This window comes from Ornithodoros turicata, chromosome 10 (assembly GCF_037126465.1).
Source record: "Ornithodoros turicata isolate Travis chromosome 10, ASM3712646v1, whole genome shotgun sequence".
Lineage (NCBI taxonomy): Eukaryota > Metazoa > Arthropoda > Arachnida > Ixodida > Argasidae > Ornithodoros > Ornithodoros turicata.
The window spans coordinates 2,820,749-2,836,541 of NC_088210.1; the positions used below are offsets into that span (position 1 = coordinate 2,820,749).

At 48.9% G+C, this 15,793-nt stretch overlaps 1 protein-coding gene across 3 annotated transcripts in view; it reads left to right on the forward strand.

The window, feature by feature from the left end:
* LOC135370606 (uncharacterized) overlaps window positions 1-8,918 on the forward strand; it is a 29,667-nt gene extending 20,749 nt beyond the window's left edge. For 2 of the 3 annotated variants that reach the window (XM_064604379.1, XM_064604377.1), the window contains one exon: window positions 8,747-8,918. In XM_064604379.1, the coding sequence (XP_064460449.1) occupies window positions 8,747-8,886 (140 nt within the window). In that variant the 3' untranslated portion in view covers window positions 8,887-8,918. The remainder of the gene's footprint in view (window positions 1-8,746) is intronic. The other variant, XM_064604378.1, reaches the window with a different exon arrangement.
* Window positions 8,919-15,793: the final 6,875 nt, after the last annotated feature.

Sequence of the window (15,793 nt, forward strand, 5' to 3'; positions counted from 1 at the left end):
CTACAGCTGGCTAACCTTTTCAGTGACTTTCATCTTTCATCATTATTTGGCTATTTTTCTTCTGTTTGTAGTTGGCTATTTTTGGACTACTTTTTCTCCTGACCTTGGTGTACTTGGAGTGTGGCATCTGGTAACCCTGCCCATCAACGTGCGGTATCACGACACTGGATATAGGTGGGCAACTCGCTGCCTGGTTGTATCGAGACCGGACAAAAGAAGTGCTAGAAGGCAAAAATGCCTGGTGCTAGGAAAGCACCACGAGAACACATTCCACCTTTACCACGTTGTGACTAAGAGAAAACAGTTGGTCAGTGTAACGTAGTCAAAGTTACCAGTAGTTTATTAAGACCACTTAAACCATCCAGTGCTGGCGACAGACTGTCCTGATGTCCTTCTCCTCCTCTTCTTCTTCACCTCAGTGCCACTTTCTTTCTTTCCCGTCACATGCCGGCGCCAAGGAAGACAACGTCCCGGCGTCTATATGTACAATCCATGAAAAGAGCTATATACGCAATGAGTACTTACATGTGGTGAAAGAAGTGGGGCACATAAGTCTGGACGAAGTCCGCAACAGGTTCTAGTTACGGTTTGAGTTTCTCGACGTGAACAAGATCTGTCCCTCTGCCGTCGCTGTACTCGATCTCGTACATGACCAGAGACACCCTTGACAAGACGCGGTGTGGTCCCTCGAAAAGAATTGCCTTCTTTAGACCAGTTGGCGGAGTCCTCAGCAACACTAGTTGGCCTTTTTGGAAAGAAACCTTACGGTGACGTTTGTCGCTTTTGCTTCTGCTGAGCCAACAACTTCATATGCTTCAAAGCCAACTTCCAAGCTTCCGGCAGATTGGATCGGACGATGGCAGCATAATCGGACGCTTGCTCCAGGTCAACGAGCTGCTTGCGACTGTAGATGACATCTAGTGGAAGCATGGCACCCCGGCCGTACACTAAGTAGAATGGAGTCTGACGCATAGTGTCTTGGTAGCCGATGTTGTAGCCTAACACGCCGTACAGCAGTATGTCAGGCCACTTTTCTGCGGTCTCCACCTCCAGCATACAGATCGTAGTCTTGAGTGTCTTGTTGACTCTCTCAACTAAACCGTTGCTAGCCGGGTGAAAGCGGTAGTCGGTGAGTGACGAATCCCACGATGTTCAAGGTACTTCTCGGTGGATCTGGCCATCATTTGTGTTCCCCGGTCGGTTATAAGCACCATTGGGCAGCCGTGCTTAAGAATGACGCGACGCTCGATGAACTTCTGGATCGTGCTCACCTCAATGTTCGTGACCGCCTTTGCTTTGACAAACTTCGTGATGTAGTCAATGGCGACAATGATGTGTCTGCATCGACGAGCTGCTTGCAGTGGACCTACGATGTCAAGCCCGACTGTGTGGAATGCGGTGTCCACATCCACAGCCTTCATCCTCTGACTCTGAACGAAGCGCTTGACATCGTTGTACATCTTCGGCCAGAAGTACTTTTCACGAATACGCTGAAACAAGCGGCGAATGCCCATGTGACCACCAAACCTCCCACTGTGGAACTCGTGTAGGACCTCAGACCGCTTACTGCTTGGAAGACACAAAAGGAACCGTTGGTGGAGAGGGCAGGCATCTTTCCTGTATAGGACGCCATCGAACAAGACGTATCTCTTGCTAACTCTCTTCTGCACCTTTTTGGTACCTATCTTCTGTGCAAAAATGTTGAGGTATTGCTTGCAAAACGGATCGCTTTGCTGATGATGCTTGATGTCCGTTGACGTAGCCTGCATTATCTCACAGGAAAGAGCCAGGATAACATCTTTTGTTTCAGGTGCTGAAGGTGGAGTGCGCGACAGGCAATCTGGACCTTTGTGACACGCTCCAGACTCATAAATAACCTCGAAGTCGTACTGTTGGAGTGCCAATGACCATCATAACAGCCTTTGGTTCCCCTGCTTGTAGCAAAAGACCCAACATAGGGCATGATGGTCCGTAACTACTTGGAATTTTCTCCCAGCGAGGAAGGGACGCAGCTGGTCGACTGCCCATTTAACAGCAAGTGCTTCCAACTCTGTAGATGCATAGTTTTCCTCTGCGGAGTGAAGGGAACGGCTCAAGTAGATGACCGGGCGAAACTTCCCACTTTCATCTTCTTGCAAAAGAATTGCCCCGAGGCCCTGGTACGATGCGTCTGTGTGAGCTTGTACCGTGAACAGAGGATCCTCAGAGAAGTGCTTCAGTGCCTCTTTGAGCTCCATGAAGGCTTGATCCTGCTTATTTCCCCATTGAAACGGTATGTTCTTCCTCAACAGTTGACGCAAGGGGGCTGCGATTGCGCTATGATTGGGAATGAACTTCCTGAAGTAAGACGTTAAACCCAAGAATGATTTGATTGAAGTTCGCAGTAGCAGTCCTCTTGTAGGTTGAGGCCCTTAACGAGTGCTGCAGCATTCCCGGTCAGAAGTGAGGAAAGGTAGCAGAATTTCTCCTTCGTGGTCAGTAAGCTGTTATCGTGCACTGCTACCTCATACACGGTCCAAAATGGAAGCCACTTGTCCAAGGAGCCGTCGAACTTTGGTAGCTCGAGCTTTGGCAACTTCACCCTTGGTTGTCGATCGGACGCTGAGCGAGGTGCAGCTAATGTTGTCCTGTTGTCTGCTACGCCTGTATTACTAGCTTGGCGATCGTTGATTCTGTAGTCGAGTCGTGCAACAGCATCCGTAATTTCCGAGTCATACTGTATCATCGTTTCGATTTCCCTGTCAAACTCTTCGTCGGCCAGCAATGGCTTTATCTGATTGTCGATTTCGCGTAGACGTACTTGTATCTCTTGTAGCTGCCGATGAAGGCTGACAAGACGCTCGTGACTCTTGCTGCATCTCATGGTCAGCTTCATTCCATGTTTTAGTGGCTGCTGTTCGATACTGCTTTCTCTCCTTCTTCAGACGTTCCATATCGACGTTGCTGATACGCTGCGTCCAATCTGCTCTTACCCGATGTCTTCAACTTCCGCAGGAAGTATTTTGGAGTCGTTGGGGGCAGCGTTCAGTGTATCCTGGTTACGGCACCATGTAAAAACTAGTACGCAGACTTGGACAAAGTATAGCCAGTAGCTTTATGTCTGAAGAGCGTGATGAAACCAAAAGGAAAAAAAAACAGAATGTGATATCGCGTGCTCGTTCGCTATCACAGTGATGATGACGATGTAGATGTCGGCACCTCTAGAAATGTTCAACATTCCTGAAGTAAGACGTTAATCCAAGAATGATTTGATTGAAGTTCGGAGATGTTGCAGGGTGCAGTAAACGAGGCTACTGCTTCGAGCTTCGCAGGGTCCGGCAGAATCCCGTCCTCTTGAACTATGTGGCCCAGGTACGCGATGGAAGAGCAGAAGAAATAGCACTTCTTTGGTTTGAATTTGAGGTCTGCCTTGATAAAGCGGTCGAATACTTCCTGGAGGTCTTGGATGTGCTGCAGAAAAGTCTTGCTATACACTATGCAGTCGTCCATGTATACTAGGGCACTGCAGTACTTTATCCCAGCAATGACGTTGTCGACGGTTCGTTGGCAAGTAGATGGCGCGCCTTTCAACCCAAAAGGCGTGCGAAGATACTCATACAGGCCCCACTGGGGTACAAATGCAGTTTTCGGGGTATCGGGGTACGCAGTTTTCGGTGAATATACCGAACGGGATTCGGTATATTCAGAGTTTATCTGAATTTGGTGAAATCTTGAGAGCAAACCTAGGGTTGAGAAAAATTTGCTTCCGCTCAGAGCAGACAAGGCGTCGTCTATCCTTGGAAGCGGGTACACGTCGTTCTCGGTCAATGCGTTGAGCTTGCGGTAATCAACGCACATTCTGGTGGTGCCATCTTTCTTCTTTACAAGGGCAAGAAGTGATGCCCAAGGACTTCTAGAAGGCTTAATAATGTTGGCATCTAATAAGTCCTTGATCATGGCCTTAACCAGATCTCACTGGGCCGGCGACAACCTCCTAGGACACTGGGAAACTGGACGGATGTCCCCCGTCGGCACGTAGTGGTGTCCGAGCTTGCAATGGCCCAAATCTGAAGAATGAGTTGCAAAGGCGGCTGCATTATCGAGTAACAGCGACTTGACAGTTTCCAGTTCCCCACTTGAGAGGGATGTCCCGACATTGTAGATCATGTCTTTGACTTTGATCTCCTGGTGAGACGAACGAACAATTGGCTGGCGGTCAGAGCCTTCCGAAGATTCCAGATTGCGAGTTCTGTCAATCAACTCTCTATCCTCTTTGCTCAGTTCAATTTCTTCGGTGCACAGAACTCGGTCAGCCAGGCCCAGGGAGGCTCCTTCCTTTATCCGAGCTGGTCGAAGCGTTGCGTTTGTACAAAGGACTTTAAACGTGCCTTCCGTGGCCTGGACGCATGAGGGCTCCACGTGAAGAAGGAAGCGATCGTGGAGTGTTGCAGAGCCGATGACTTCGTAGAAGTCTGGCTCAGAGGATCCCCGTAGGATCTCCGACGAACTTCCGAGTCAAAGGCGGAACTACTGGTGAGTGCACTGCGCGAATTTTCTCTGATCTGGTACACTGTACAGCGAAAGAGTTTGTAGCCCAATTTATGACGGCCTTGGAAGATTTCAAGAAGTCATCGCCAAGAATCAGCCTATCGTCCGACGATGAACCTCTGTCGAAACTCTTCTCCATCTACTTCAACTTGAGCCAGGACTTCCCCAAAATTGACGAGGTCAACGCCATTTGCGCCAACTAAATGGACTTAAGAAGGTTGAGGTGTAAGTCCAAGGTCTGCCACCAACTTGCAGTTCATTAGGCTCTTTGTAGATCCCGAGTCGAGGACTGCTGTGAGATGCTGTTGCTAAATTTTTACATCTACTTTTTTGGCACCCACTGGTTCTTTACAGCAAACGCGCTGAGCTACTGATGACTCCCCGCTTGTATAGGAGGCATCGGTCTTTAGTTTCCCTGGCGTTTTGATGGCAATAAAGGAGACCTTCAGGAGATCAGGAGACCTTCAGGAGGAGATCTTCAATACGTTGGACTGGTTTCTTGACGGGGACACCTCTGATCTGGAAACAACAGAGCGAGTTTTCTGGAGAGAACACCTGTTAGAAGCGGCTCGGCTCTGTTTGCTTTGCGGCCCAGGTTTGTGCACAGGAGAAACGAGCTTTGGCGTCTCCTGTGTACGCAGTGCAGAGGTCGAAGGAGTTTCCGTTAGTTGGCGAATGGTAGCTGGAGTTACGTTCTGCAGCTTGTCCTTTGACGTCTCCTGGACCGTACTAGCCCTGTCGTACAGCAGGAACGAGTTAAATAAGTCGTCCAGAGAGGTGAACGACCGGTCGAAATAACGACGCTTGGTCTGGCTGGATACAGAAGCGAGAATGACGTCGCATTTCTCCTGTTTGCTTCCTGAGTACTCGCATTCGTCCATAAGCTCGAGCTTCTGTATTGCGTAATCCACGCAGGATTCACCTTGACACTGAGCTCTTGAGAACCTTCTGTGCAATTTCCACGGGCTTGTCTAGATGATAGCGTCTTCTAACAGCTGATTTCACCTCGTTCCACGTGGACAGCTTTTTGGATACCAGCTCATATCGTATCCATGCGAAGTCCCTGGATGGCATCTTTGAGATAATTAATGGTACAACAATCTCGTTTGGAACGCGGTATATCTTCATCCAGTACTCTGTCTGGTGTATCCAAGTGAGGATATCTTTCGAGAACATCGGTAGAGCGCTCACCGCAGCCAAAGAAAGATGCGTGTGTGCCAGTGTTTCTTCCCTGTCGTTCTTGCTTTTCATCGGCGTCAGAGTCAAGGGCCTGCACGCCGGCTGGATTCCTCCTGGAATAATTTCCGATGACTTATCTGTTTTTTCTTGGCCGGACAGCTTGGATTCCAGTTTATCCATGCGCTCAATGATGGGTGCCAAGAGCCCGCAGATGAGATCGTGAGTAGCATGTTGCACATTTTGCACATCAGGGGCGTCATCAGATACATGAGCTGAATCCACCGAAGGCTGTGGTTGCTCCACACAAGGACTGTCGGGTTTCTCAGCAAGCCGCTGTTCAAGAGCGTTGATTCTGTCGGTCAACTGGGAAATAGTGTCCAGAGCTGTGTGATAAACCTCGGCGTTCGCTTCGTCATCCATGTCTCCAATGGAACTCCCGTCTCGTTCCATGGCACGTGTAGAAGAACGAAGTGTACGGGCAGCAGAAGCAGATGCTAATGGATGACGCAAGGACCGATGACCCCACATGCAAGGTAGCGACCAAGACGGCTTGAAGTAGTCCCTGTTCGGCCGCCAAGATGTAACATAGTCAAAGTTACCAGTGCCACTTAAGTAAGACCACTTAAACCGTCCAGTGCTGGCGACAGACACCTCGGTGCCACTTCTTTCTTTCCTGCCACCTGACGGGTACGTGGCAACACACTTCCGCCACAGTCAGAATCTGGCCAAGAAACCTGCCAGGGAATGATAACGCGAATTCGTCAAAGAGTTGTGTATACGAGGGTGGTCCTGATAACGGGAATTTTGTTGTTTGTTTCCCTGCCGTAATGAAAGTTTTAGCTTGTGCATGTTACGATGCGTGCAGCCAAGCAACTTGCAAACTGCGGTGCTCTTTTAGTACCCGACCACTTAGTGGATGTTACAATGTTAGAGCAAGAGATGGCCAGCGTTGTTGCAACAATTCATTATAAAATTAGCCTCATGCAACTGGGTCAAGCCCTCTGAAGTTGAAAAGTTCAACATACCGTTGAGTCTGAGGGATTGGCTCAAGATGTCTTCCCCCATCCGAGTTTCCTCAGGCTCAAGGACATGCTGCCCACTTCCAGATCAGACCAGCTGACTTGCCTTCTTCGAGTATGAACCCTCTGAAATCTTCTCAGACACAAACTCTGAAAAGGGGGGTCTCTCGTGGACAAAAGTAGGGCCTGTTGAGGAGGAAAGGATGATACAGGAAGTGATCGTCTCGAGAACTTCTGCTGACAACATTATGGAACGGAGTAGTACACGAGGCAGTTCAACGTGAAAGCAAAGCGCCGCTGTAACTTCTGGTAATGACAACAAAGAACGACAGCAAGCATCAGGGGTGGGGCGTGAACACAGTCTAGAGGATGACATAAAGCAGCTGGGCGTAAAAGGACACACACACATAAAAAGAAAAGAAAGGCGTAATTAAAGGGCATAGAAGGGTGTAAAGGACGTTCGCAGGATGCACAGAGATTTTGCATTTTTCTTGCTCTCACCTCCACACGAGCTATTTCAATTTTTGCGGTTCAGACACCTCAGGGCTTTTCTCTACACACTTACTAATCTTAGCTACAGGCCGACACATTTTTACTAATTGACGAAATTATGAAAGCTCACTAAGGCTGGCGTGCGCAGACCCAGAGGTACGAGGGTGGTTCCATAAGTTTCCAGCCCGAGGTAGAAAATGCGCACGAATTTGAAAATGCGATTAAGGACGTGTGGCACCATCTGTTGGAGGGCCGCAGCACCACCCTCAACCCTCTCCATGCTTTTGTCGGTTGGAGAGCGGCATTTCAAACAGCCAGGGTGCACTCTTCAGTTAAAATGGAAAAAAATCGAGTACCGCGCCGTGATAAAATTCTTGACAAAAGAGGGACTTTCACCTAAAGAAATTAAAGCGCGACTGGACAACGTGTACAGGGAAGCCTCTCCGTCGTACACAACGGTAAAAGACTGGGCTAAGCAGTTTCGACTGGGGCGAGAGTCCATTGAAGATGATCCAGGCGATGGTCGTCCAGTGGAAGTGGTGACACAAGAAAATTTGTCTCTTGTCGAGGAGGAAGTGCTGAGCGACAGGCGTCTGAAGGTGAAGGAAATCTCAGAAAGGCTGGGGCTTTCCAAAACAACAGTTTTTCGCATAACCGGCGAGGGCCTTCACATGAAAAAGGTCAGTGCGAGATGGGTGAAGGAGTGCGGCTTCGAAGAAATCCACCACCCACCCTACAGTCCAGACTTGGCACCGAGTGACTACTTCCTGTTCTCAAACTTGAAGAGGGATCTCAGAGGACGGAGTTTTCAAAACGATAGTCAGGTGCAAGAGGCAGTTTTTCACTTTTTTTTCACTATTTCACACAGAGACTATTTTTTCAAGGGTATGAGAATGCTGGTTGAACGGTGTCAAAAGTGCATCGAAGTTAAGGGTGACTATGTCGAAAAGTGACACACTTGTTTCGTCTCTATGACTATGACTACTAAAAGTTGGTCGGGCCGGAAACTTATGGAACCACCCTCGTACATGCCCGAGGAGGGGTCTTGGGAGTTCAACTCCCCCGAAATCGTACGTTTGGTAGTGCATTTTGGAGAGGAAAAAAGAAAGTAGACCCTCTCCCCCATGTAAAGTTCCCGTAGAACCCCTCACGATGTATTTTTCTGGCTACCCTACTGGTACAGCTCCAGCCAACCTTAATAATAACACTGGAAAAAATTCGGTCTCATTTCCCAGCGTGATAACAGCCACCCTTGGGGTACTGGGGGAATGTTAGATGAACAGAATCCTCGCGTTAAACTAACACAATAATTTTGTGCAATTAAAATTTCCTCGTGGACCCAAGTGTCGCTGTAATCGCCAGGAACGAGACCACATCTTTTCCAGTGCTATTATTAAGGTTGACTTGAGCTGTACATGCAGTGCAGTTTTGTAGGGAAAAAGCTTAACGGAGATTTCAGAAAATTTTGGCCGCTTCTTGTGACAAACCCTGCATATTCCCACAACTAAATCGCTTTTTTTTTTCTCCAGCTGCAGTTCAGAAGCGTCTCAGCTGCCTGGGTGAAACGCCTACAGAAAAAGAGGTCCTGGCTCGAATCGGTAAATACTTGGCTGGCTGGTCTGACAGGGATGGTGGAAGGAAGAAACGAGCGCAACAGCAAGAGTCCTAAAAAGAATACAACCCTTCTCCAAAGCTATAGACTCTGTGTGCATTACTTCGGCCAACCTTCGATGTACCGGCAGTTAACTTTACTAGAGTCCTTCATGAGTCGAACGTTGCAACGGGCATGAGTGCGCGAAAGCATTAGAACGGTAGTAAATGCATTGTGATGTGGGAAAACGTTTATTTTAAAACTAGTTTGTAATAGCGCTTGTATCGTCCTTTCTCCTGTCAGTCTGGCCCAGGAAGGATGTTGCTAATCTAACGCTCTACACGGCGTTTCTGTTCTTGAATAATCCACAGGGTGAATGTAGCGAAGGTTACACATTTCGATCAAGTCGTAAAAATGCTAGACGACGTCTCCTGCGCTTGAAACTTTGTAGACTGATAGTAATTCGCCAGAATTTTTACTCTTATTTGTTTGAAATGCTATCACTCTGTAGAAAAAAAGTTCGAAGCAGCATGCATTTCCCCATGCATTTCCTGTGGTCTATACCACTCGCAAACCGCCATTTTTTCTCTGTCTGTTTCACATTAGGTTTAGGTTTGCCTAATCCCTTTTGAGTCAGGGCAGGTGACGTGAGGGCACCACAGGCAAAAGAAATTAGAAAAAAAAAACAGTCTATGAAGGTTGAAGCGGTTGTAGGTGGGTCAGTTCCAGGAATGTCGCTGCTGTTGGCGCTTCCGGTCCCTCCGGCACGGTCGGTAGGCTTGTTTGCCTTGGCTTGGCTCCGATGGCCGTTGCTGGTGTCGCTGCTGCGTCAGGTGCTTTCGACGGCGAGGGTTTGCTCGGCTTGGCTCCTGACTTGGATTTGAGGTCGTTTCTTAGGGCTCTTTTAGTCAGCCTATCCCAGCTCACGAGGTGTTGTTTACATCTTTCGGCGATGTCGCTGGGGTTTGCTGTTTCAGGTGGAGTTGTCAGTCCTAGCATTGTTGCGATGTCAAGGTTTGCTGGGCGAGTCGCCTTGGTGGCTTGGCACCTCAACAGGACGTGGTCTAAGTCCTCTTTCCCCGCACCACATAGGATACATACGTCGTCGTTGTGGTTAAAGAGCTGAGACAGTCTCTCTCGCGTCAGGAGGGCCCCGTTCTAGCTTGGAAATACAGGCCTCTCGCGCTGTCTCCTCTGTAGTGGTCGTATGGGGTGGGCTTGTCCCTGTATGTGGCGTAGAGGTTCATGCTCTGTTTGTTTCTTATGCGTTGTCTCCAGTAGTCGTTCTCAGTTTACTTCATTTCTTTGTTGATTTGTTGATTCCATTCTCTGGCAGTGTTTGTTTTATAGCGACTGGTCCCCTTGCTGAATTTGGAGTCTATTCCGTTTATTCGTTTTATCCAGTCTGTTTTTATGCCTGTGTATCTTACATGGTGGAAAATTAGTTTTGCTATTCGATTTCGTGGCAGGCGGATCAGTTCCTGGCCACTATCATATCATATATATATATCACCACGTATAGGTGGAGCTGCCTGGAGGCAAAGCAAAACCAGAACTATGGAGCAACCAACAACCAGATTGGCCAGATGCAGGGTTTCGAGGCAGCGCCACCTATACGTGGTGATATCCAGAGGATTCCACGAAAGCGGATAGCGGACGGAGGATCGCGGCGCGACTTTCAAAAGGTTAGTGAAATTTCACTCATACCGCATCGAAAATGCAAAAAAAAAAAAAAAAAAAAGCGGACCAGCGAATGCTACAGTGCGACGAGTGTAGGCGCTGGATGTATATAGAGGAGACAGACTTCGAGACTTATGAACAAGCGGAAGATTCGACGGACAGATTCGAATGCAAGATATGCAAAAAGTTCCAGAGGTACGATAAGAAATTAAGCGACCAACGCGAAACCCTCACGCGGATGGAAGAGAGAAACCAGACCCTCGGCAAAATAGTAGAAAATCTAACAGCACAACTCGGGACCCTTTCGGAAAAGCTCACCACGCTGCGAAACGAAAACGACAAACTTAGAGAACGAAGTTGCGCAACCCAAGAGGCCAGTCAAGGAAACACCGTAAAATCTGCAGAATGCGAGACAAAGACGGAGATAATCGAATCCTCAATCAACAGAGTGGAGATGCTCGAGAAAGAAAACGGGGAACTTCAAGCAGCAAAACAAATGGCGGGAGGCAGAGCTAGCATGGCGACTAAGGGATCGAGGTCAGGAAGAACGATTAAGCCCCCCACGTGAACACCCCCAGAAACCATCCATGGCAAATGAGGTCGCCTCAAACAGTCAAGCGAGAGAAAAGAACACTGCGGAAGGAGATCGACGCCCAGGGACAACCCAAAAGCGTGTCACCATAATAGGGGACTCGAATGTAAACAGTTAAGCGGCCACTACTCAGAGAGATAGGCAGGGACAGACGTGTGAACATAATCGGAATACCAGGAGCGAAAACTAACGAAATCCTCGACGAAATGTCCAAGCTGCCACAGAACGATGGTGAAGAGAACTTCGTAATCATCATGGCAGGACTAAATGACGTTTTGAGTGGCCAGGAACCAGAGCAAATAACATCAGCGTTGACCGATAAAGGGAACCAGTGGCTGGAAGAACACCCAAAGTGGACCATAGGAATCTGTTCCATCCCATTTACGAAAGAAAGAGGACAAGAAGTGCAAGCAAAAATTCGACAGCTGAACAAAAACATACAAACCGTGTGCCACTCAGCGCCCCGCATGCTCTTCTTGAATAATTACCATATCCTGAGGAGAAGAGAATCGTCAGGAATAGTGGATAAACACTTTTCGCCGGAGGGGAGTGAAAGGGTGGCGCAACACATCGCGCAAAAGATTGATGATTTTTTAGAAGTAGAAATCGCCCACGTAAGAACCAGACAAGTACGGCGCGAGTACTACCAGCCACCTCATATGCCAATGCAGCGAACCAGCTGGACCCCATACCACGTGATGAGGTGGGAACCCCCAACAGTGGCACCCAAGGAGAACTATCATGGACGCACGATATCGCCAACCCCAACGACCATACTAACAAGCCACAAAAACAGAAAAAGAAAAACTCAGATACCCCCTAACAGCATCCACATCGCAACGCTGAATCTACAAGGAGGGAGCAGATTAAAATGGACAGAATTAGAGCTCAATGCCGGGAAAGAAGATATAGCAATATACACCATAACAGAAACCCATCGAAACCAGGACAAACCACTCCTCGACCCTAAATGGGGCTGGATAGGAGTCAGAAAAGAAGGGTGGAGGAATCGGGATCATGTATAGTAAGGACATCGCCGAGGTAACATCCAGGCAGAACTGTTTCGAGCACATGTGGGCAGAATCTCAAAAACATACAATCTACATAGGAGTGGTGTATATGGCGACGGCCAATGAAGACCCAGAATGGAATCAGCATATTTGTAAGTGTCTCATACAAGACATAGCAACATTCAAACAGGTGCGCCCTGATGCTCCAATAATGCTACTCGGCGACTTCAACTGCCACATTACGGAATTAGATGGTAAGGAAAACAGAGCAGAGCATCTCCGTGCGATAGTAAAGAAGCACGACTTGGAAATATTGAACCTCAATGAAAAATGCCAAGGACGAATAACGTGGAGTGGGGCCTCCAGGAAACAAGCATCGGCTACGCATTGGCCTGCGATCGGTGGGAACAAACCCTATTACCCATCCAGAAAATTCACATAGACGAAGAAAAACAAAGAACACAGCTGTGCAAGCGACCATAACCGGATGAAAATAACCCTGCAAACACCCAAGCAGCCCATGCAAAGTCGAACGCCGACACGAAAAAGCGAATCAAGATGGAAGACAGGGAATGAGGAAAAAATGCTTATGTTTACCGAAAAACTAGAGGTGACACTGGAAGCACAAGGACCCGCAGATTACACTGATTTTATTCGACTCATTGAGAGCATCGCCGAACACACATTAGGGAGGACACGTGGAGGACTAAAGGGGACCAAAAGAAAACGGACCCAACCGTGGTGCGACAAGGAAATTTTGAAGCCATACGGGCAAGGAAACGGCTGTGCCGACGAAGAAAGAATGGGAAAATGTTTTGGAAATGCATAGAAAATTTAAACCCCCAACAAGAAGAAAACGCAGACGTGACCCTGCGACACAGTCAAAGAGGACATACCCTGACACAAAAAGAAGACATGGAAGACTACATGACAACATATTTCATGCAACATACAGCAAGAGGAAATGCATAAAAGGACTATCGACTAAGACAGCCCCGCAGTAGACCAAATACACCAACTAGACCACAGCGAAGACATACTAAGGCCAATAGGGGAACATGAACTATCAAGACACATCGGCAAGTTAGCACAGGGGAAAGCTCCCGGCCCCGACGGAATACCGAATGAAATGCTGAAGGCTATGGACCGCAACGCTAGGGAAAACCTAAGGAAGATATTTAACTAGAAACTCAACGTATACCAGAAGAATGGAAGTACAGCACGGTGAAGCTGCTACACAAACGACGCCGACGAAGCTACTAAGTAGAGGTGTAATTTCGAGTGCTCTTCAAATTTCTGGTGGTTTTTTGCTTGGGAGCCGCGTTAACCGCGGTTTTCCCAGCTTTTCACGATGGACAGCAACCCGCCGCTCCTTGAGTGGTGTTTCGGCGTTCGGATCCCGGACGTCGCGATGATGGACGACCTCGTCGACGCAGTCTTCGATGCCGTTGGTCCCGGCAACTTTTACGGGATCTCCCACCGTGGTTGAAACCTGTATGAGGTGGGTCTCGCAACGCGGTCTTCTCTGGACTGTGTCCTGGAATGCGGCCTGATTGTCGCGGAACAGCCGTGCTCCATTGATCTCTTCGGTCCACGCTTGGTGAGCGTGGTGTGTAAGATGGTCCCGTTGTACATGCGGGATGAATGCGGGTCTTGAACAAGTACGGTAAGGTCCTGAAGATGGAAGATGTGACCTTCCAGGACAGGAAGGGAAGAGGAACTCTGCGTACGGGCAATAAGAAGGTCCTGATGGAAATGAGTCAGAAGAGTCCGCTGCCCAATTTCATCCGGCTTGTTGAGGCTCTCATCCAGTGCGATTACCCGGGTGTTAAGCGTGTGTGCCGTCGGTGCAAGCAAGAGGGCCACTTTCGGTCCGCCTGTAAGGTGCCCTTCTGTGAGCCGTGTTCCAGCTTTGGTCGTACGACGGATGAGTGTGGGTCCTGTTGCCGTCGGTGCCGCAGTAGGCACTCCCAGGGCCCTTGCCCTTCTCCGGCTTCTTACGCCGCCGTGGCCAACACAGATTTTCCGCAGCTACCTCCTGTGCAGCGGCGGGCCAGCCCTCCTCCGGTGACTGCGGTTGTTTCTGCAACGAGGATTGGGAACATGCATGAGGAGCCAGCGACAATCCCAGGGGATCGAAATGAAGCTGAGGCGCAGCTGATGACGCCGACTTTGGCATCTCCTGTTGACCCGCTTGTTACTGAAGCTGCTCCATCTGTCTCGTCCCTCATTCTGGGTGGTGTTGTCCCAGACATCAGAGGTAGTTCGGACAGTGAGGCCACCATTGTTTCTGTTGCCCCGGAATCAACGGCACCGAGAGGCAACGTGGGCGACCAGTCCATGTCCGACAACTCAACTTCAGGTGAAAGCAGTATGAAAACAGTCAGCAATGGAGTAGACCATCGGAGGAAGAAACGGAAAACGCAGCCACCACTCGTTCGCGAGCTGTTTGGCTCGGAATCAGAAAGTTCGTAGATTCTGCACTTACTCTTGTATGATGGAATTCCTTAGTGTTAGTGTTGCTCTGGTAGCTCTTTTCCTGTCTTCCATTCCTATCATGCGCGTCAAAGTTGTCACTCTAAATGTTAACGGTTTACGCAATGTCGACAAACAAGCGGACGTTGTTATAGCTTTGGACGACATTTGGGAGCGCATATTTTGCTGTTGCAAGAAACTCATTTCTATTCTACGCGAGACGTCACGCAATTTAAAAGGCGATTCAGTGTTCCTGTTTATGCCAGCTTAGGGTCGGCAAACGCGTGCGGTGTTGCTGTGGTGATCTTGGATAGGGTTTCGTTGAATCGGTTTTTCTGTACGTACGATGCCGAAGGTCGGCTATTGTGTTTTGATTTTTATGTGGGAGATGTAAAGTATAGGATTGTTAACCTGTATGCCCCTGCGCGGGCCACTCACACCAACAGTTTTTTTTTTTCTTCGCTCGACGAGACCTTAATGTCCACAAGAAACGTCATTCTTGCGGGCGACTTTATAATTGTGTTATCGACTCGCAGGTAGATGTCATAGGCCAAGGTCAGGGGCGGCCTGTATGGAATGCTCGGGAATTAGTTCGGCGTGTGGAACAGTTTCAACTTCTTGACACCTGGAGAGTGGTTCATGGGCCACAACTTGTCAGCGCCACTTGGCGGCGTGGCATGTCTGGCTCGCGCATAGACCGCATTTATATTCCTGACACTTTACGCGACAAGATATTAGCTTGTGACCATCATAGCATTCCTTCGACTGCTATAGATACAAGTTTGACCACTCGACAGTCCTCCTGGCCCTTCACATGGACCATCCGCCCGCTCTGCATCGTCCCTTTTGGCGTTTAGATAGAACACTGCTGTCTGATAGTGATGCAGTGAGTGCGGCCCGCACATTACTGTCTGTTCCTGTCTCACCCCTTTTGCGTCACTGGCAAAGACGTAAACGCGATCTGCGTACCCTTTTTACTGAGTGGGGAAAGCGCCGTGCAAGAGAGCGAACGCGGGAGTTTAACCGTGTGTGCGACAAAATACGGGTCGTTCGGAGGGGTGTTCCTCTCACCATGCAGTCTCAGGATTATCTCGATGGCCTGATTGCTAAACGCGATCTTCTGTTGAGATCCACCTCGACTGCTGCTCAGTTGGAACGGGTACGCAGCCGCTCAGTGTCAGGAGTCCAGACGTACCGCTTCCTGCAGGAACGGAAAATGCATAAGACG